The following is a 21,754-nucleotide window of genomic DNA, read 5'->3' on the forward strand; positions in this document are numbered from 1 at the left end:
ATGTTGCCAAAACATAAATAAAAATAATGTCATGAGCAATGCCAATAGCTCTATCTTTAACAATGCCGAGACCATTGCATTGTAAATGCTTGTTTATAGGAGCGGCTGCATCACCTGTAGCGAAAATGTTTTATTGTATCAGTGGCAGCTGTGCATACAAACACGCAATGCCGCGGAAAGTAATAGGAAATATTTGCTGTTTTCACATGCTTTAAAGTGTACTGTAGTCGAGAAATTTCCTATTGTAGTTTATTACTAAATCTGGAACTGTCAACATGTTTCTGTTTATTTTCAATCATTTTTCATAAATAATTGTAATAATTAAGTAGTGTGCAATTTATTATTCTAATATGCTTAAGTCATGTATTAACCTTTACCTTTATGTTGTGTCAGTTTAATTGTATGTCTTAATACCAGATACATTAACTTAAATTTCTAATATAATTTTGTTTATGCTATTTTACATCCTTCATGCTAAACTTATCAGCGCACTGTAGTAAAACATTGTGTATATATAAAATTACAAATCACACCGTAGGAAAATACACAACATACAATACATCCTCCCATGACAGTAGAGTTTCAAAATTTACATTGTCTCACTACACATTTTTTCTCCTCAAATGTTCAGTGTGAATTAATCTGAGTTTCCACGGATGTAAATGTATTCAGTACATCTCCTTGTATAACAATATAATTCGTGGTGCAGCACTTTCAATGGCAAGTATTGTCATCGACCTCCTACAACCCAATAATATTTTAATATGATATCATTTTTGTATGTTTTATGTGGTATCGGTGGGTTTCATTCATAAATGAAACTGGAAATGTAGTTCCATTGGATTAAGCTAATGTAGTGATTGCATTTTTTACTTTTCTGTAAAATTCAAAGAATTCCAAGAGTACTTCTGGTAACCTGTGACTGTGGCCGATTCACACTAGTATTTACATGGGTAAACATTTTCACATATAGACATGTCATACTTAAAAAAAAATTTTTTTACTAATGTATCTATGTTTTTGTACAGGAAAAGTCATTTTCCAGTGGAGATGAGATATGATTCCTTGTACTCGACCACCAATTTTGGGATGTCATTCCCTTTCCAACCAGAAAACCTATTCACTCCTGTCCTCAATGTTCAGGTACAGAATCTACCAGCAAAGCATTTGTGAAAGGGTTGTGAATAGCAGAAGCCCATACATTTGTGGACGATCGCCATCTTATGCACGTTAGTCCGCACAGAGTAGCCCACATAGGCACCCCTCTTAGCGGATTTGCTCACACAGAAAGTTCAGTGCACTGGCTTGCTGGTAGAGATTTCTGTATTCGCAAATGTAAGTATTTATTAGTGTGAACTCATATTCTGTGAACCTGTAATGAGGACTGGCAGTAATAAATTAACCTGTTAGCGCACCAAAGTACAATTTAGGTGCACAAATATACGATGTATTGGCCCCGGTGCTATTAGCTCACACTAGGTCACTTTCTCAATCAGGCTTATTCTCATTGGTCAACTATTTCAGAAAAAAATGATTCTGCTCTATTTATCCACAGTTTTGGTTTTCTTTTCCAATGAAAGCTCCATTAAGAATTCGGGGGCTTATTATAAAAACAGGCGATAAAATTATCGCTGCTTTTATCGGCAGAAAACTGCCGCTAAAGCCGCTTTTGCGGCAGTTTTCTGCCGATAAAAGCAGCGATAATTTTATCGCCTGTGTTGATAATATGCCCCTCGATTCCCTGCACTCTGATCTGCTGAGGCCATAACTAACTCTAATGAAAAGGGGGGGCCCTCGGCCCCCCCGCCTGCATGGCGGCGCGGCGACCGCTTCCCCCCTTCCCCCCTTTGTGCCTCTCGGTGGTGGGGCCGACCCACCACCGATTGGCCGGCGGCCTCCCTGACCCGGATACCAGGTAGGATGTCCGGGTCAGGGGGGGGGCGTGCTACTGGAGGGGCGGGACGGGGGGGGGGGTCGCCACCCCGCCCGGCCTCCTTGGGAATAAAGAGGCGGGGAGCGCCCGGGAGACCCCCTCGTCCCTGGACGCTCCCCCACAGCACGTTGTGCCCCGCGCTCGGGGCTTCTTTGTTTTCCCACCCACCATCCCTGGAACCAAAAAATGTTGTTGCTTCACTAGTCTTGTTTAGGCGTAATTTTGCTAGTGTATTGTTAACGTGTCTTGCATGCGTAATTGAACTTTATCTGGACTGTATATTTTGCTGATGTTACTTTGTTTAGGAATTTTTTCCCCTTTTTAGCGAACTGTGCGTAAAAGTGCTTTGATGCCAATTGTGTTTAGGCCTTTTTTCCCTTTGTAGCTTTGCGTTGATGCGTGTTATTAATTAGCCAGTGTAGTTGTCCTTTAGAATTTTTTTCCATAGGTCGTCGTATTTATTAGGTATGGGGCATGCGGTAAGGTCATGACCGGTGAGCACATAATTTTAAGGTCTGAGGGGGCGGGCATCATCCTATGGAGGTTCCCGCCCAGGGGGAGGGGCCATTGGCCACTCCTAGAACTCCAGGGGCAAGGTAATTGATGCTTCAAAGGGGCGCGGGTCGGAGTAGTCACGCTTTCCTTAGGCTGGTAGCCACCCCGCGCGCGCATACTCATGACGTCACCGGATGGCGCAGAGTAAGGGCCCTCCTTTAGTGGGTAAATGGAGTTCACGGCGTAGACCGGGCAATTACCGGGCACGGCGGCGCATGCGCACATCTCTAGGTGAGGCGCAGCTTGTAGGACCTGACACCGGTTAGCGACCTTGCCATATGGCCAGAAATGTACAGAAATCTAGATGAGGATGTTAGATTCGGTTAGGAAACAACATGTATTAGAGTTTTTGTTAAGGTTAGCCTCTCAAACTTGTTGACGATATTGTATCTAATGTCTTGCTGATTTTTGTATAAATTGTTGACCATGCAATTAAAACCTTTTTTAATTTCATATCTTAATAAATACGGCCGGGGGACTAGCCCCCGCCTTCCAAAGATAAACAGGCCTCATGTTCTACAAAATATCGCTACCTTTTTGGAATCTTGGATGAGTTGCGAGAGATCCCTGGCCTTTTCTGTTCTGCCATCTCGCTCAAACCAACGAACTATCTTTAACAACTCAGATTTGCATTTATTTCCGCTCTTTGTTTCAGTAGAGATTTTGAAGCACTTTACAAATACGTAGGCAGCATCATTTAGCAAATGTTTCTTATAGAGTAGAAATTTCCCGAGGCTGACATAAAAAGCTTGTTGACATTTCTCACTGGCATTAGGTAGCTCCCTCTCTAGATTATCATATATCTCTTGCTGGTAGGCCTGTTGGTTATTCAACCCATATACTTCTGCTAGGGCAATTTTTGCAAAGATGCAAAGTGGATCCAATTGAATGGCATGTTTGTAAGCCTGGATCGCTGCTGCTATAGCGTTTTCTGATGGCATTGACAAAATGTTTACATTCTTTATGAGTTGCCATTGGTAGGAGAAGCCCAGGTCTCTATGAAGAAGAGAGTAATCTCCAACTATGGAAATGGCTTGCTTTAGGATGTCCCAGCATCTGTTAACATGTTGTTCCTGAAAGACTTGTGCCACATTCCTCAGGACCTCAGGATCACGACTGTTCTTCACCACATCTTCTGCAAGTTCTTGTGCTCGATCGAAGTCTGAATCCTCAAGCAGCAGAGCCAGGTAGGTCTTACACTCATAATTGATTGGCTCTTGGTGGATGACTTCCTTAAGTTTGGAAATTGCTTCTTTTTTCAGTTCTGTGCCTGCACCGTTGCGTGTGGCCGCTGCATAAAGTGCTATTGCCAGCCCAGCACAGAATTCCACATTTTTGGGGTTTTCTGACAATGCTGCCTGGAAACAGCTTGCTGCCCGCTCTCCGTATCGAAAACCAATTGCCATTAGGGACCAACCAATCATTCCACTAATATCAGGAATAGTTGCTGTAGATTGAGAGCGATGAGAAAGGAACTGACTTATTGTGTCAGATTTCTCGAGGTATTGCTCTACCATTTCATAGTTGCACAAATAATAGTAGATCCAGGCGTAGTTACCAGAGATGACCAACTTAGGCCCTATCAAGCTGGCTTGTTGACCTTCTCCCAAAGACTCTTCAGCTGTCCTAAGACTTTGAAGGGCCTCCTGGTATCTTCCTTCCCGCTGGTGTAAATAGGCTTGGAGTGCGTAAAAGGTGGAATGGTTGTTGTAAGGCGTGTGTTGAATTCTGAGGTTGAGACCTTGTTTCACGTGTTCTATATCAGTTTCGTCTTGCTCCTCAAGACTCCAGGTGAAGTGACACTGAAGCTTCTCCAATCTCTCCTTCAAAGACATGGTGCTGAAATGAAAAGAGAGTCAGAGAGAACGTTATACATTTATCACTTCTTGGGATCAGTCAGCTGGACATGTCAGCGTTGCAGTGCTTCATTTCTTTTCCACAATCTGTGTGCGGCATTCTTTTTGCCTTCAAGTGTAAGTGACTGTGAGTAGGAGAATGGGTGTTAAGAAGGATGGTTTCAGTTGCTTGGGGCAGTGGCAGGTGGGGAAGTTTAAAACAGATGGTGGGGGAGAGTGGGGGGGGGGCGGAAATACCTGACACAATTGTATGGAGCCAGTGAGGAATATGAAATGTAAAGAAGAAAAATATGCGCCAAATTGTGCATTTTACTTCACAAATACACACATAATTCGGTTAACAATCACTGCATTTTCCAGGCAGTAATAACAGGACCTTAATGGAATATTCTAAAACATCAAGTAAACTCAACCCTATCCAGCAGTGTTTAGAGATTTGCCTCAATGGGAGGGAAAAACTTTGGACCCAGTCAGTACCTTCCACTGCGTGACATCTTAAAGACAGAGACTAAAACGCAATTGGTTGACATACTCTGAGTTTGCCAATTTTTAAAATATATGAAGAATGAATGAACGAAATGGCATTTATATTCAGTGCATACAAAAAACTGCTACTTCTTGAACAAAGTGTCTTCGCGCATAGCATCTTGAAGGATCCTGAAACCTCATAGGTGCCAAGGTTTCAGATTGCTATACGTAACATTTTCATAATGGCAGTGTAATTATGAGTGAAAGACTCACAGATGAAGGGCAGAATGCAGAGTAAATCAAACATTCACCTCCATTCAAAAGATCTGGGTTAAATCCATCGTTCTTTTGCTCACCATGCCGCTCCAGTTTAGACCCAGCCATATGCAATTCAGTCTTGACTCTTTGCCTCCTGGGGACAGTCTAGTCCGAACTACCAAGCCAGGTCCTCCATGGACCGGATACAAGCATCCTGGGACCGGTTTCGGGCCATCACCCCTCATCAGCCAGGCTAGCTTGAATCCAGTGAGCCGGGGGGCCACGTCGGGGCATACCCGGCGCTCTTAGGGCGAGAAAGCAAAAGACACGCAGAGGATGGACAGAATGCAGAGCAAATCAAACATTCACCCCTAGTCAATAGATCTGGGCTCAATCCATCTTTCTTTACTCACCATGCCACCCCAGTTTAGACCCAGCCATATGCAAATCCATCTTGACCCTGTGCCTCATGGGAACAGTCCAGCCCGAACTGCTAAGCAGACCCTCCCTGGACCGGAAACAAGCATCCTCGGAACTATTTCGGGGCATCACCCCTTATCTACCAGGCTAGCTTGAATCCAGTAACACAGGGAGCCTGGGACCTATGTCTGTGCTTACCTGGTGCACTTAGGGTGAGAAAGCAAAAGACACACAGATGATGGACGGACTGCAGAGCAAATCAAACATTTACCCCCAGTCAATAGATCTGGGTTAAATCCATCAATCTTTTGGTCTCCATGCGAACACAATTTAGATCCAGCCATATGCCAATCAGTCTTGACCATGTGTGCCATGCCAGCAATCCACTGCCTGTGGCCTAGGTAAGCCACCCCTCTAACAGGGTGAACTAGACCACAGGTGAGGGTACAGTTGCATGAGCACTGTACCTCTACAGTGTCTAAGTCCATTCTTAGACATTGTAAGTGCAGTAAACCCATAAAGAGTATATGGTCTGGAAGTTGGCCATTACGAATTCCACAGCTCCATAATGGGTTTACTGAACACAGGGAATTTTAGTATAAAACATCTCAGCACACTAAACCCACACTGATTTAATGTAAAATGCACAAAGAGAGCATTTTAGAGATGCCCCATGAAAAACGACCAGCCCAGGTATTCAGGAACGCTGAATAGCTTTCCGCCATACGCCACCACCAGACAGGTTTCTGGACCCCTGGGTAGAGAGCCTCCATTCTCTGGGTCCAAAACAAAGCTCATCCTGGGCAGAGATGTCATGCCTTCTCCCCCAGGATGGGCTGGATCCATGAAAGGGAAGCTTCAAAGGTCTGCCGCCTTTGTAAGCTGTCCCCTCCTTTTACTGCCCCCAGCAACTGGCTCCCACCGAATCTGACCCCCACTTTTGGCAGGAGAATTGGCAGGAAAACTATATTTGGAGGAGAAGGGTGCACACCTTTGCCCAACCCCACCCTTCAGGTTGGGGGGGTGAGGTGAAGCACACATCTCAGTCCTCACCATCTTGAAGGTGAGGAACCAACCAATTAGGAAAAGGCTCCTGCCCCGGGTAGCATAAGAGGTGGTGCACTCACACCAGGGAAGGCACCGATTACTCCCAACCTACACACCCCTTTGAACCCCATTAAATTTAGTATTTAGAGGCAACCCTGAAAATTACCTACTCAGATTTGAGGAAGAAAGAAGAGGACACCAACTACTTTGGCCCCAGCCCTATCGTCTGGTCCCAACTCAGACCTGCCTAGAGCGGAACCCCGTCTCGTGAGTGCCTGTGGGCTTTTGTTGGATTGAATCCGGTCTCCTTCCTTCATTGAGTCGGGGTACCAGACGCTTCTTCAATATACTTGGGATTTTACAACCCAACATATGATGGACTCTTTCCCTTGATGGGACCACTTATTGTACCAATTCGTTCAGAGTGTCTTCCCACTCCTACCTTTGAGTTTCCCTTGTGAGCCACAGAGCCCCTTGTTCCTCCACGAGTGACTAGTGAGGGGTCCCCCGCCCCTGCATTTACGGTGCCCCCTCACTCCACATGACTTTCCACTTGTCCTGAGGAAGACCCCGCGAGTAACGTTCAAAATACCTACACATCTGATGGGGTCTAAACGTCAACACTTGAACATTTGCCAGTTCGTTCAACAGTAATGATTGTACTGTGAAATCTTGTGCTACATGGTGATTTTGTATATACACTGTGTACTTTAATGAAAATGGCCTTGACTATTTGGCATATGAAGAATATATGCCAGAACTGCTTGTGATTTCATGTCACCACCGTTTACTATATTTCACTACCACACTTAAATCACAACCTCTCTCCTTCTCTTCCCCTTTTCGGGCACTATCATACTGAATTTTGACATACTTATATATGATTCCAAATGTGTTTGTTGCACAGAGGCATAGTTTCATTGTGATTAAATACCATTGAGATGTAATCTGCTTTCTGTTTACCTAATCTTTAATGTTGTTTTGAATGTTTTTCCTACCCCACACTATTGTTGCTAATGCATTGGGACCACTCTAATACATACTGTACAGCGGAACCCCAGCTTGTCCAGCAGCCAGCAGTCCCCAGAGCCTGGAGGACCTGCTATGTACCCATCATAAAGACTTTGTCTCCTGTGAGCACAGAATTTGCCCAAGAATCCAGATCCAGGTAGCCCTGCGATTTTGCACCACTCTGCACCCGATGCCTACAGCCCAAGTTCATGTGACATAACACCACAAGATGTCTCCCCAGCGGTCCTGACCTGGAATCTGGTGATTCCCGACCTTCCCCAAGCATCAAGCCAATGCCTGCAGTCTCAACCTGAAGGGTCCGTCTGACAGAGACCGGAGCTGGTAAAATGACCCGGCGCCGAAAGAAAACCCCTGCACCCGATGCCCCACCCGGCCCCCTTAATGCCGCTGGTGGTGCCAACTGAGTGCCCAACTGGACAAGTCCTAGTCCTAGTCTTAGTCCTAATCTCCAAAACTCCTACTCATAAATTGTTTGCTTACATGAGAACCGATAACACTATTTTTCCCATAGGAACCAATGTTACAAGTTTAGTATCTAACAACTTTCTGTTGCCCTACTGTTTTGCATGAAAAGAAAGTAACTGTGTCTTAACTTAAGAATTGTTGTACTTACCTGCAAGTGACACATCCAGTGTGTGATATCTCGGCATATCACAACTAGTCCTGAAAGGAACTGAAAAGTAGTCCAAGAATAATCAAAAGTAATCTGACTGTATTTTACACTGTTTTAAAAGTAACACAAACCCGTAAATGATTCTAATACAATCTTCAGTTGTATTTCTGTGTACAGCTTTGCATTTGAAAGTATTTCTTACTTGCCTGTGCCAAGTCCTGCTTGGTTCGACAAAAAAATAAAATCTGAGTATACCTTTTCATACTAACCCAATTAGTTCTGGATTCAGTCTCTGAGTTTGTACCATCAGCCTGGATTGAGTGAATACAATAACTGCGTAACACACCCTCTGGATATGACTAACTGCTTGCCCACATTACCACAAAGAGAGCTGTTAGTACTGGTCTAATTTAGCCTCTGCTATACCTCTGGGGACTCCCTGGACTCTGTGCACACTATACCTTACTTTGGAATAGTATGTGCAGTGCCAGCTTCCTACCCACAGCACGCTGCCACTCCAGACCACACCAGCTTTTGTTTCAATCAGGCAGTATTGGAGCATGATTACTTAGCGCTGAGGAGGCACTGTTTCAGTGTGGTGATGCAGACAACCACACTGAAATGCGTCTAATGCCTGATGCTTGGTACTTGGCAGGGCTGTATATCCTCCACCATACCTACCCCTTTAACACCACCCGTCACAATGGTAACCACAATTGCTCTCTATTCAGGATGTAGGGTTGTAAGGTGGTAATTGCTTGCAAAACAATTATGGTCTGGAGTCAAGGATGTGATGATGAGGGGCTATGACACTTGGTGGTGAGATCTGGCAAAAGGGACGACTAGTCCATCTGAGCCCCAGTTCCTCCCATTGCTGGCATACATGTTTCATTTCTTTGCTTGAGATTTTATCTTCATGCAGATTGCAGGCAAAGAATAGGAGTTAATGTCAGCATTCCAAGACAGCTAATCTACTTGGAAGGGAAAGATGAGAAAATGAAGTTACACAGTTTGTTCAATGACAGGTTTTAAACGTCAGCTTATCCCTTAGGTTAGACAGTTCTTACAGGTTCAGGCACTTGCTATTCAAGAAGCAAATAAACACAATTTGTAAAGAGCTTTTATTTGTATACATGCTGTAAAAGCAATTGTATTCACTAATTTCACATTTTGTAAAAGTTTGATTCCTGACAAGCTACATATATACCAACTAGCTCATTTTTTGATGAGGATGGTTCCTGCTCTGTCAGAAATGTGGCTACACCAGTGCCATTGCTACATTCTAGCCCCTCTCTCTGAATATCTATTTGTATTGTGGTCCCTGATTTTGTTCCCTATAGTGACACTGATGAGCTTTTTGGAAATTGGGCACTGCGTGCGACCAAAGTACCAAGAAAGTTGTCTGGGGAAAAATTCAACAGAAAATAAATGCAGTTGAGGTGACATAGATATGTTGCTTTAATATTAGTGTGTCCAGAAATATTGCTAGTGTGCCACAACCCACACATCACATAAAGGTGAGTACAGATATGAGACCCCCCTCGTGACCATAAGCAGGCATGGCCATCTTCCTACAGTCTGCTGTGGGATAGTGGGTAAAAAATGATGGACTGGAATTCGACCTGAGTAACTGAAAATGGATGAGATATTTGCAAGAATTCCACCATCAGCTCTGTGTTTTGTTAAGTGTGGTATACTGAGTGCTACAGCTATGCCATGGCTTGGGTCCTGTGCTCCTTTGTGCCACTGGACTCAAACTATACCTCACTGACGAGGTACAGCTCGGTCAAAACTAGTACATTGTTGCTTGTGCTGTTGCTCAGAAGGGACATGAGCTGGCATTTTGGACTGGACTGTTCCTATTGGGGCATGATCAATGCAAATTTGCATACATCTGGTTTCCAGGCAAATTGGAATTACCTCAACATTCTTGAATAAGGGAATTAGAAATGACCATTTAGTATCCTAGTAAGTTCACACTGAGGGTCTGATTTAGAACCCAGGCAAGCCATTCAAATGCCCTGAAATTGGGTCATCAGAGAAGTTTACCATTCTGACACATTTGCCCATTTCCGCCCCTCTGCACCTCCATCTCAGCCATGGCGTACGTGCTGAAATTGGAATAAGAGTCTCCTGACAATTCAGACAGGTTCCATGGAATTAAAACTGGACCAATATAGAGCGGAAATGGAGCAGAGATCACTAGCCTGCCATAAAGGTAAGTAAAGGGCCATAGTAATTAGATGGAAGAATGTGTTTTTATTGGGTCAGGACACAGTAAAATGTTTTTCATCTATGTGTAGAATGCAGCAGAGGGCTTTTAGCTCGGATGCAGAGCACAGCATAAGATGATTGGCTCATTCATAGTAAATGTAGCCAAAGCAGCCCTGCATCCTCCACTGCCACTGAGACATATAGAACCTCCATCTTTCACTGTCTAAGGGCCCGGTATGAATCTCCTCCTCCACTGTTGCAAATTCTTGACAGTTTTCCCTTAAGCTCTGTCAGAATAGGAGTGTGGAGGATCCTTGGTGCTACGACAGGTCAATCATCACAACGATGCACAAGCTAAGCTAAGCAGGCTAGTAGATGCTAGGGATAGGAGTAAGATGAGTCATAAATGCTGTGACGGGTAATCTGTGAGATGAAGGGTGAGGTAGGGTACAGATAATCTGACAGGTTTGGTATAGAAGGAAGGAGACAGGGATTGGGTAATGAAAGGATGAGTAAAAGGTGCTCAAGAGGGTTTATTCTGATGTTTGGTAAAGAAGAATGTTGAGAAGAAGTTTGGGAGGAGATGTCTGAGACATGATTGAGGAAAAACAGAGGGCGGGTTTCTCACAGATCTTGCTGGCACTCTGAGTCACTCAGTGTATGAAGATGATGTCTTACCCTTGTCCTTCATCAAAGTCCTCTCTGGAGAAGCTCTCTCATCTCTACTCACAATGCCTCCTTGTCATGTTGGCCCTTTAATGTAATGCTTAGACTTCTTTTACTGTAACATTCCTTGTTGTCACAGGATTCTCTTCCAGCCTCTGTGTGGACAGTTGCTAGGGGAGAAGTCCTGTGTAGGTTGTGCCCTACCTTGCTCCTGTGTTTTTCCTACTAATAAACCCTACTTTATATATATTATTGAGTGGACTCAATACTACAATTTTGGCGACGAGGATGGGATTGGGAAATTTGTGTTCACTAGCTGTTTGGTCCTACAGAACCAACATTCATGACGCTTTGAAGATGTCACCCTTTGAAATTATGAGAGGTCGTGTTGCTAGGACTAAGTACAATCCTGATTGGTTACATAAGAAAGATTGTGTGGACATTCGTATGAGTAAAATCAAGGACAATATTCTTGAGAAACATCTCCAATATAAAAAGAATTTTGACAATAAATGTGCCTCTGGATCTACGAATGTTGAAGCTGGCATGACAGTTAAAGTCAAATTACCATGGAAAGTTCGCAAAGGTGAATCTCAATTTTCAAAACCTTTGATGATAAAGAAAGTTTTGCGAAATGCTGTTCTTTTAAGCGATGGAAAAGTATGGAATTTAAAGAGGATTGCTATTTACAAAGGGAAGAAAGATTTCAGTACATGCCAATGACGCACAACTCCACTGAAAAGTCTCCTCTCTCCAAACATTCAGCTTCTCAGACACTGCTTGCATTTCATCCGTAGCTTAATGTCCAGAATTCACTTGAAATAAATTCTATTCACCAAAATAGAATTTATTTTATTTGTCAAGAACAAAAAGCAACAACTAGTCCAAACCTCGCTCAAAAAAATGGACAAGTTTACTCCCATGGCATCATCAGGAAGAAGACAGACAGCCAGGTACCACCAATCTAAACTAAAAAAAAAGAAAGTGATTTAATAACTGCCATTCAAGTCCTCCTTCTGTTGCACCTTGATGGGGTAAACATCATACTCCTCTTTATCCAGAATCCTCATTGGCCCTTTGTGGGGCATCCTGTACTCTGCAGCATGTCTGATCAAGTGTATTCCACTCCAATGCACTTCTCCAGGCTAACCTTGCAAACCTGCACCATCACCATCTACAAAACCACCTTGCAGCCCTGCTTATCTTGAAGACAAGCTCACCATCTCTGATAGTTCACTGCATGCATGCTCTCTGCCAGGACACCATCAGACTGGAGACGGAAAAGTGTGCACAAGAAAATCAGGGCTTCTCCATTTGTGCACTCAGATTCTGCAAAGACACTGCTCTATACATCAAAACTGCTCCCAAGCCTTCTCCAACTTTATAAAGAGCTGAAGACACAACTTTTAAAGACCACTACATCACACTGCAGTAACAATCTACTTCTGCTCTCTGCACCAGCCCTTCCAATGACTTGTGGGCTGTGTCATTGCCTTCAACCAAGTAAAGCCCCACTCAGGTAAGTATGCCCCTACCACTAGCAACAAGGCCACTAGCACGGTATTGGGCCCAGTAAAGTTCTCTGTAAATTAGCCCCTTGCTAATCCCTTGGTAGGTGACAACGAGCAGTCAGGCCTAGCATAGGAGACAGGAGTGTACATGTATTTTAAAAATCAATAAATCACATAAGTAAGACACAACACACAATAAAAATCCTACAACAATTAACAGAAAAAGGAAATATTTTATGAACATATATACACCAAAACAACACAAACCCCATGTAGGGAACCGGAGATATGAATTTTTAAAGATTAACCACTTTATAGTGCTTAAAAACATCTGTTTGTGCTTAAACGGGACCTCAAATGTTGGAAAGTGGGTTATTGGTAGTGGTACGTATGCACATACCAACGAACAGTCAGGCCTAACGTAGGAGACATGAGTGTAGATTTATTTAAAAAAATCAATTAATCACATAAGTAAGACACAACACAAAATAAAAAATCCCTCACCAAATTATATAAATATTTTTATGAACAAATAGACAGCTAAACAGCCAAAATCCAATGGATGGAACAGGAGATATGAATTTAAAAAAATTTACCACTTTATAGTGCTTACAAATACATAGTGCACTCTGGGTCATTTAGTCGTGCTTGACGGGGACAAAGTCAAAAGTTTGAGGCTGACCGCGATGTAGCCCTGTTTGGATACACAAAGCGGGAGGCCCGTAAAAATGTTACCTTCACACATAGAAACTTTTCTGGAGCTTTTTCTTCCAATGTTGCTCAAGCCTCCGCAGCAGGCTGGATTTGGTGAGGGTTCGACAGCTTGACTTTTTGCAGGGCCCTGGTCAAATCCTGGAAGACTGGAGCTTGGAAGATTTCAGCGGGACAAACCTGAAATCCGGTCCTGGCTGAGGTTCAAGGTAGTCGGCTTCAATCTCGAGGTCAGACCTGTCACCTCATCGAGCTGTTTCACAAAAGTTCTCAGAAGTTCTCCAGACTTGAGGAGGTGCTTCCTAAAGGTCTCCCTGCAGGCTCAAAGTGCCCAAAACTTCTATCCAAATGTCAGGAATCTCCTAGATGGTCCTTTGGATGCCTCAACTACAAACTCCAAAATGCACGTGGCCAAATACTTAACAGTCCAGCGGAGGCACTCGAGGATGGGGATTTTTGGTGGAGATGATGTAGGTGTGGTTCTGTTAACCTATAGCTTGCAGGGAGTCCACCCCTTAATCCTTCTTGAAGCAAGGCACAGTCCCCAGGGCTGTAGTACCGAATTGTACAGCTGACACAGTCATTCAGAGTGCAGGCCTTGGGGTGCAAATCCAGGTTCCAGCATGGCAGTCCTGCTTTTCCTTGTAGTTTCAGGCAGCAGATCTGAGAGACTATGCAGCTCTAATTATATTGAGGTGCTGGGTGCCACCCAAAGTCAAAAAACAAACGAGGGTCTTGACTCAAAACTCAGCAAAGCTGAGTCAATCTGGATTTGTAAAGAACAAAAACAATTGCTAATACTGAGGGTCAACAAATCGCTAGAAACGACTGCACACTGGTGCACCTGAATGTATCACAGAGGCACCTGCTTTATGAATTGCAAACAATACTTTTTAATTCCTTTTTTTCGTAATTCTCATAAATTTTTACATGAACACAATTTTAGTACATGGGAATACAAAAACATATATATACACAATATTTACAAAAGGCAGAGCAAAGCAACACAATTATCACACAATATTTACATATGAAACACTCTTGGCCAAACCAATCACACAGCACATCTTTCACACAACAACAACACTCATATGGGAAATTAAACAAAAAGGGGAAATTAAACAAAAAGGGTAGTGGGTGGGTCTCGATGTCAAAATGTGGCTTTCAATGATGTAAAACAAAGCCAAGTATAACTAAGTGAAAAATTGTCTTTAAAGCAACGTAAACTCGGGGTCAAACTAAGATCCCCTATGAATTTAATGGATGTCCTTAGAGTTGCTTTCACTCCAATGACCCGAGACCACGTGGGTCGACGCGTTTCGAATCTCGTGAATGTCGAGATTCTCCTCAGGACCAGAACTGTAAACAAAATAAAACATGATTTTGAGAATTGGGACCTAGAATACGGGCATCTCCCTATTTTACACCAAGCAGACGCAAGTACCTGTAGTTTCTCACGCTTGGAAGCCACTGGGGCAGTATTCCCTGCCGGAGTTACTTTGCTGGAGCTGAAGAGAGATAGAATAAAAATAGCGAAAGGTCTCAGTGGGTGCGGATTCATACTTCAACAGCATACACACACTCTCTCGAGCAACCACTCTTACCCGCTATAATTCAATTGCGGTTCTTCTCTGTCCGTTTCAAGCGAGCTGCCCGGCATGCGCCCGCTGAAAAAAACAGAGTAGCGCGTTCAAACACTGAACGGATGCATCTACTGGAAAAGGTTGCTAGGGGCACATACGAGGGCCAGCACCTACCTTGGCGGGTAGCTTACAATTTCTTACGCCTCGTCTCACTCGGGGTTTGCGTGTGACTGGAAAATTGCTTCCTGGATGTGTCAGTTGAGGCCACTCCCTCGTAGGAATTCTGGGGGATGTAGTTTGGAACAGACGTTCCTCCGTAGTTCCTTCGCAACTGGTCCCGGAGACCGTGGTGGCTTCGCCCTGGTGTTACATGGCGTCTACCCACTTGGTTTATAGATCTCAGAGATCTCATTGAGTCCGCTGAAGGCACTGTTATATTTCATAATTAGCAGCGCTTCGCGCTGACTTAGCTTAGCCTCCACATCTCCTCCTCGCGCATCTTTTTCGATTTTGGACAGGACAGTCCATCTGATGTCGGTATTCGTGTGATTTTGAGTTTGCCAATGATTGACTAGTGGCGCGTTCTCGATCTTGCGATGGATCCTTGATTTATGCTGTGTTATCCGTTGCCTTATCTCCTGTGAGGTTTTTCCAATGTAGACCTTAGGGCAAGGGCATACTATAGCATAGACTACATTACGTGTTTTACAATTAGTAAAAACATCATGCCTCCAATGGATGTTGTTAAAGGAAAACACAGATTCCTCCATTGTTGTGTCACAACAGGTACACGTCCCGCACTTGTGATGTCCTTTAATTGGTGGTAGACCAAAAAGGCTCCTCACTGTGGGTGCTTTGCTACTAGGGAGAGCCGCTCTCACTATGTGGTTGGCCACGCTTTTGTCTTTTTTATAGGCAAATAGCGGAGGAGTCTTGAAATCTTCATGGAGATCCTTCAGTAGGTGCCAATTAGAAATGATCAGTTTCCTGTGTTGGTTGACTGCTGGACCAAAGGTGGTAACACAAACTATCCTTTTTAAATCTTGTTTGGCTTTTTTCTGGAGAAGTGTTTCCCGCGGGGTCCACCACGCTCTTTTGATGGAATTTTTCAATCATTTTTTCGGGTAGCCTCTCTGGATTAAGCGGTCTTTCAGTTGGTTGGCGTGCTCAAAATATTCCTCTTTGTTTGAACAGTTTCGACGTATCCTTAGAAACTGCCCAAAGGGTAGGTTCTGTCTTAGGCTGCGGGGATGGTTACTGGTGAAGTGTAGCGCTTTATTCCTGTCTGACGGCTTTCTAAAAAGGGTGGTACATAGACTGCCTTCCATAGGTATTATTTTGACATCCAGGAATGTCATGGACTCGTTAGAGGCTGTGCACGTGAACTTGATGTCATTAGTTCTTGTATTCACCCAGTCGACAAATTTGTTAAGTTCTTCACGTTTTCCTGTCCAAATGAGGAACACATCATCAATGTAGCGCATATAACTAGATATGCAATTGCTGAATGGATTATTATTATAGATGAATTTGTCCTCAAATAGTCCCATAAACATGACCGCTAATTCCGGAGCGAAAGGGCACCCCATCGCTACGCCCTTTATTTGAAAAAAGAACTCGGAATCAAATGAAAAATAGTTTTTTTGAAGAGCGAAGCTTGCCAATTCAATGATGAATTCTGTCGGGACTCTCATTGGTCTTTCCCTGGTTTCGAGAAACACGTATAGTGTCTCCAAGGCCTGGTCTTGCGGGATTTGAGTATAAAGTGATACCACGTCCAGGGTAACTAGCAATTGGTTATCACAGTCAAACTGAATTGTTTCAATCCTGTTGAGGAAGGCAGTTGTATCTTTTAGATGTGCAGGAATGGTTTCAATAAAGGGTTTCAGGAAGAAGTCGATATATTTTGCCACTGGCTCTATGAGGGAATCGCAGCCTGAAACTATCGGGCGGCCTGGTGGGTTGACTTCATCCTTGTGCATTTTGGGCAGCACGTAAAAAACTGGAATCCGAGGATTTTTATTTTGTAGGAATATCATTTCCTTTTTGCCTACAAATCCTTGATCGTAGCCCTTTTGTATTATATCAAAGAGTTTATCCTTTAGTTCAAGCGTAGGGTCCTTGCCTATCCGTCTATAACACTGGTTGTCATTTAATTGCCGATGAACTTCAATCTTATACTTGTTGATGTCCCAGATGACAATCGCTCCTCCCTTGTCCGCTTGTTTCACCACAACTGTAGTGTCATTCTTGATAGACATTAATGCATCCTTTTCCGTTTTGGGGATATTATATTTGGTATAGCTTTTCTTTTTTTCATTGCCGAGATACCTGATAGAATTGTACGTTCAAATGTGAGAACTTCCTTCGGGACTTTGGAGCCCATAGGGCAGAATGTAGACTTCCTTTTAAGGCCTGTTACTTCCATAGGTTGTTCTATTTGGGAGTCTTGAAAAAAGGTTTTTAACCTAATTTTGCGACAAAACTCGAGCGTTTCGAGTTTCATCTTGACAAAATCAGTAGGTCTTGTAGGTACAAAATTAAGGCCTTTAGTTAGGATGGCTGTCTCCGCTGTAGTCAAGCTTCTATCCGATAGGTTGAATATGGGCGATTTACTTAGCTCCTGTAATATTGTCGTCGGGTTCTCATTTCCCATGGCTGTGGCTGTGCAAAACGGACCCGTCCCCTGCCTCTCTGCTGGCCTCGTCCTAAAAAAGGTTGTTGATTTTGTTGCTGTTGTTGTTGGTCTGGTTGGTAGCCCTTTTTATTTGGTTGTCCCCTGGAGGTATTGTCGGTGTCACTTCCCGAGGAAGAGGATGTGTCTGAAAACGTCAAGAAGTTACGGCGTGATCTGCCTTGATTGTCCTGTAGAAATCTCCTTGACTCAGACCGTTGGTAGAAGTCTCTGTTTAGATACGGATACACGGATTCAAGGGAAAAGTTCTTTTTGTCCGAGTCAAATTTATTTGTTTTTTGTGTCACCGTATAGTCTTTAAAGTCTAAGATTTCTTTTTCAATTTTCTCCAGTAATGTTTTTGAGTCCGTGATCAATTGATTATTCTCAATCTCTCTTTGAAGGGTTGTGATCTCTTCCAATTCTTTGATTGATGTCCTATGCGCTGTCTCTATTGTAAGGACCATTAGATCCCTGCTGCACTTGGTTTCGATTCCACTGAAACCTTTCTTGTAATCTGGGTCGTCTGTAAAAACCACAGGAATATTACGGATTTGAAGGCCTGATGGAATGGTCCCTGCCTTTAGATGTTGTAGTAAGAAATGGCCATGCAGGTCAGTTCTAATTTGTTTCTTGCGTAGGCGAAGTAATTTATCTGACTCGTTTTGAGTGTTCGCAGTCAGGCTAAGCGCTGCTGATGCAAAAATAGGGGGGTCTCGTATCAAATTCTGGATGTGTTCCTCGCTGAATGCAAGGGTGTCTCTTTCAGCCATCACACAACGTGCATTCAAAACTGCAAACAAACTCACAGTGAAATAAGTAAAAAAAGAAAAAGTGAAGAAAAAAGGCTTACCACCATATACAGTTGTCCATCAATGGACCACACTACTACCACCGTGGAACAATAAACCCTGTGGCAGCCACTTTTCTGCCCACCAGGACCTCGCGAGTAAGCTACCCGCACCAAAGTCAAAAAACAAACGAGGGTCTTGACTCAAAACTCAGCAAAGCTGAGTCAATCTGGATTTGTAAAGAACAAAAACAATTGCTAATACTGAGGGTCAACAAATCGCTAGAAACGACTGCACACTGGTGCACCTGAATGTATCACAGAGGCACCTGCTTTATGAATTGCAAACAATACTTTTTAATTCCTTTTTTTCGTAATTCTCATAAATTTTTACATGAACACAATTTTAGTACATGGGAATACAAAAACATATATATACACAATATTTACAAAAGGCAGAGCAAAGCAACACAATTATCACACAATATTTACATATGAAACACTCTTGGCCAAACCAATCACACAGCACATCTTTCACACAACAACAACACTCATATGGGAAATTAAACAAAAAGGGGAAATTAAACAAAAAGGGTAGTGGGTGGGTCTCGATGTCAAAATGTGGCTTTCAATGATGTAAAACAAAGCCAAGTATAACTAAGTGAAAAATTGTCTTTAAAGCAACGTAAACTCGGGGTCAAACTAAGATCCCCTATGAATTTAATGGATGTCCTTAGAGTTGCTTTCACTCCAATGACCCGAGACCACGTGGGTCGACGCGTTTCGAATCTCGTGAATGTCGAGATTCTCCTCAGGACCAGAACTGTAAACAAAATAAAACATGATTTTGAGAATTGGGACCTAGAATACGGGCATCTCCCTATTTTACACCAAGCAGACGCAAGTACCTGTAGTTTCTCACGCTTGGAAGCCACTGGGGCAGTATTCCCTGCCGGAGTTATTTTGCTGGAGCTGAAGAGAGATAGAATAAAAATAGCGAAAGGTCTCAGTGGGTGCGGATTCATACTTCAACAGCATACACACACTCTCTCGAGCAACCACTCTTACCCGCTATAATTCAATTGCGGTTCTTCTCTGTCCGTTTCAAGCGAGCTGCCCGGCATGCGCCCGCTGAAAAAAACAGAGTAGCGCGTTCAAACACTGAACGGATGCATCTACTGGAAAAGGTTGCTAGGGGCACATACGAGGGCCAGCACCTACCTTGGCGGGTAGCTTACAATTTCTTACGCCTCGTCTCACTCGGGGTTTGCGTGTGACTGGAAAATTGCTTCCTGGATGTGTCAGTTGAGGCCACTCCCTCGTAGGAATTCTGGGGGATGTAGTTTGGAACAGACGTTCCTCCGTAGTTCCTTCGCAACTGGTCCCGGAGACCGTGGTGGCTTCGCCCTGGTGTTACATGGCGTCTACCCACTTGGTTTATAGATCTCAGAGATCTCATTGAGTCCGCTGAAGGCACTGTTATATTTCATAATTAGCAGCGCTTCGCGCTGACTTAGCTTAGCCTCCACATCTCCTCCTCGCGCATCTTTTTCGATTTTGGACAGGACAGTCCATCTGATGTCGGTATTCGTGTGATTTTGAGTTTGCCAATGATTGACTAGTGGCGCGTTCTCGATCTTGCGATGGATCCTTGATTTATGCTGTGTTATCCGTTGCCTTATCTCCTGTGAGGTTTTTCCAATGTAGACCTTAGGGCAAGGGCATACTATAGCATAGACTACATTACGTGTTTTACAATTAGTAAAAACATCATGCCTCCAATGGATGTTGTTAAAGGAAAACACAGATTCCTCCATTGTTGTGTCACAACAGGTACACGTCCCGCACTTGTGATGTCCTTTAATTGGTGGTAGACCAAAAAGGCTCCTCACTGTGGGTGCTTTGCTACTAGGGAGAGCCGCTCTCACTATGTGGTTGGCCACGCTTTTGTCTTTTTTATAGGCAAATAGCGGAGGAGTCTTGAAATCTTCATGGAGATCCTTCAGTAGGTGCCAATTAGAAATGATCAGTTTCCTGTGTTGGTTGACTGCTGGACCAAAGGTGGTAACACAAACTATCCTTTTTAAATCTTGTTTGGCTTTTTTCTGGAGAAGTGTTTCCCGCGGGGTCCACCACGCTCTTTTGATGGAATTTTTCAATAATTTTTTCGGGTAGCCTCTCTGGATTAAGCGGTCTTTCAGTTGGTTGGCGTGTTCAAAATATTCCTCTTTGTTTGAACAGTTTCGACGTATCCTTAGAAACTGCCCAAAGGGTAGGTTCTGTCTTAGGCTGCGGGGATGGTTACTGGTGAAGTGTAGCGCTTTATTCCTGTCTGACGGCTTTCTAAAAAGGGTGGTACATAGACTGCCTTCCATAGGTATTATTTTGACATCCAGGAATGACATGGACTCGTTAGAGGCTGTGCACGTGAACTTGATGTCATTAGTTCTTGTATTCACCCCGTCGACAAATTTGTTAAGTTCTTCACGTTTTCCTGTCCAAATGAGGAACACATCATCAATGTAGCGCATATAACTAGATATGCAATTGCTGAATGGATTATTATTATAGATGAATTTGTCCTCAAATAGTCCCATAAACATGACCGCTAATTCCGGAGCGAAAGGGCACCCCATCGCTACGCCCTTTATTTGAAAAAAGAACTCGGAATCAAATGAAAAATAGTTTTTTTGAAGAGCGAAGCTTGCCAATTCAATGATGAATTCTGTCGGGACTCTCATTGGTCTTTCCCTGGTTTCGAGAAACACGTATAGTGTCTCCAAGGCCTGGTCTTGCGGGATTTGAGTATAAAGTGATACCACGTCCAGGGTAACTAGCAGGACAAATTCATCTATAATAATAATCCATTCAGCAATTGCATATCTAGTTATATCTAGTTATATGCGCTACATTGAAAACGTGAAGAACTTAACAAATTTGTCGACTGGGTGAATACAAGAACTAATGACATCAAGTTCACGTGCACAGCCTCTAACGAGTCCATGACATTCCTGGATGTCAAAATAATACCTATGGAAGGCAGTCTATGTACCACCCTTTTTAGAAAGCCGTCAGACAGGAATAAAGCGCTACACTTCACCAGTAACCATCCCCGCAGCCTAAGACAGAACCTACCCTTTGGGCAGTTTCTAAGGATACGTCGAAACTGTTCAAACAAAGAGGAATATTTTGAGCACGCCAACCAACTGAAAGACCGCTTAATCCAGAGAGGCTACCCGAAAAAATTATTGAAAAATTCCATCAAAAGAGCGTGGTGGACCCCGCGGGAAACACTTCTCCAGAAAAAAGCCAAACAAGATTTAAAAAGGATAGTTTGTGTTACCACCTTTGGTCCAGCAGTCAACCAACACAGGAAACTGATCATTTCTAATTGGCACCTACTGAAGGATCTCCATGAAGATT

General features: G+C 43.4%; 1 protein-coding gene across 1 annotated transcript in view; it reads right to left on the reverse strand.

Moving 5' to 3' along the window:
* Positions 1-240: 240 nt before the first annotated feature.
* The window catches only part of LOC144792578 (interferon-induced protein with tetratricopeptide repeats 5-like), a 30,604-nt gene continuing 9,090 nt past the window's right edge, over positions 241-21,754 (reverse strand). Inside the window, exons 2-3 of the mRNA XM_078667719.1 lie at positions 2,993-4,327; positions 241-1,631 (exon numbers count right to left, since the gene is read on the reverse strand). Coding sequence (XP_078523845.1) covers positions 2,998-4,323 — 1,326 coding nt within the window. The 5' untranslated portion in view covers positions 4,324-4,327 and the 3' untranslated portion in view covers positions 241-1,631; positions 2,993-2,997. The remainder of the gene's footprint in view (positions 1,632-2,992; positions 4,328-21,754) is intronic.

The sequence above is a fragment of the Lissotriton helveticus genome, chromosome 1_1, assembly GCF_964261635.1.
Source record: "Lissotriton helveticus chromosome 1_1, aLisHel1.1, whole genome shotgun sequence".
Lineage (NCBI taxonomy): Eukaryota > Metazoa > Chordata > Amphibia > Caudata > Salamandridae > Lissotriton > Lissotriton helveticus.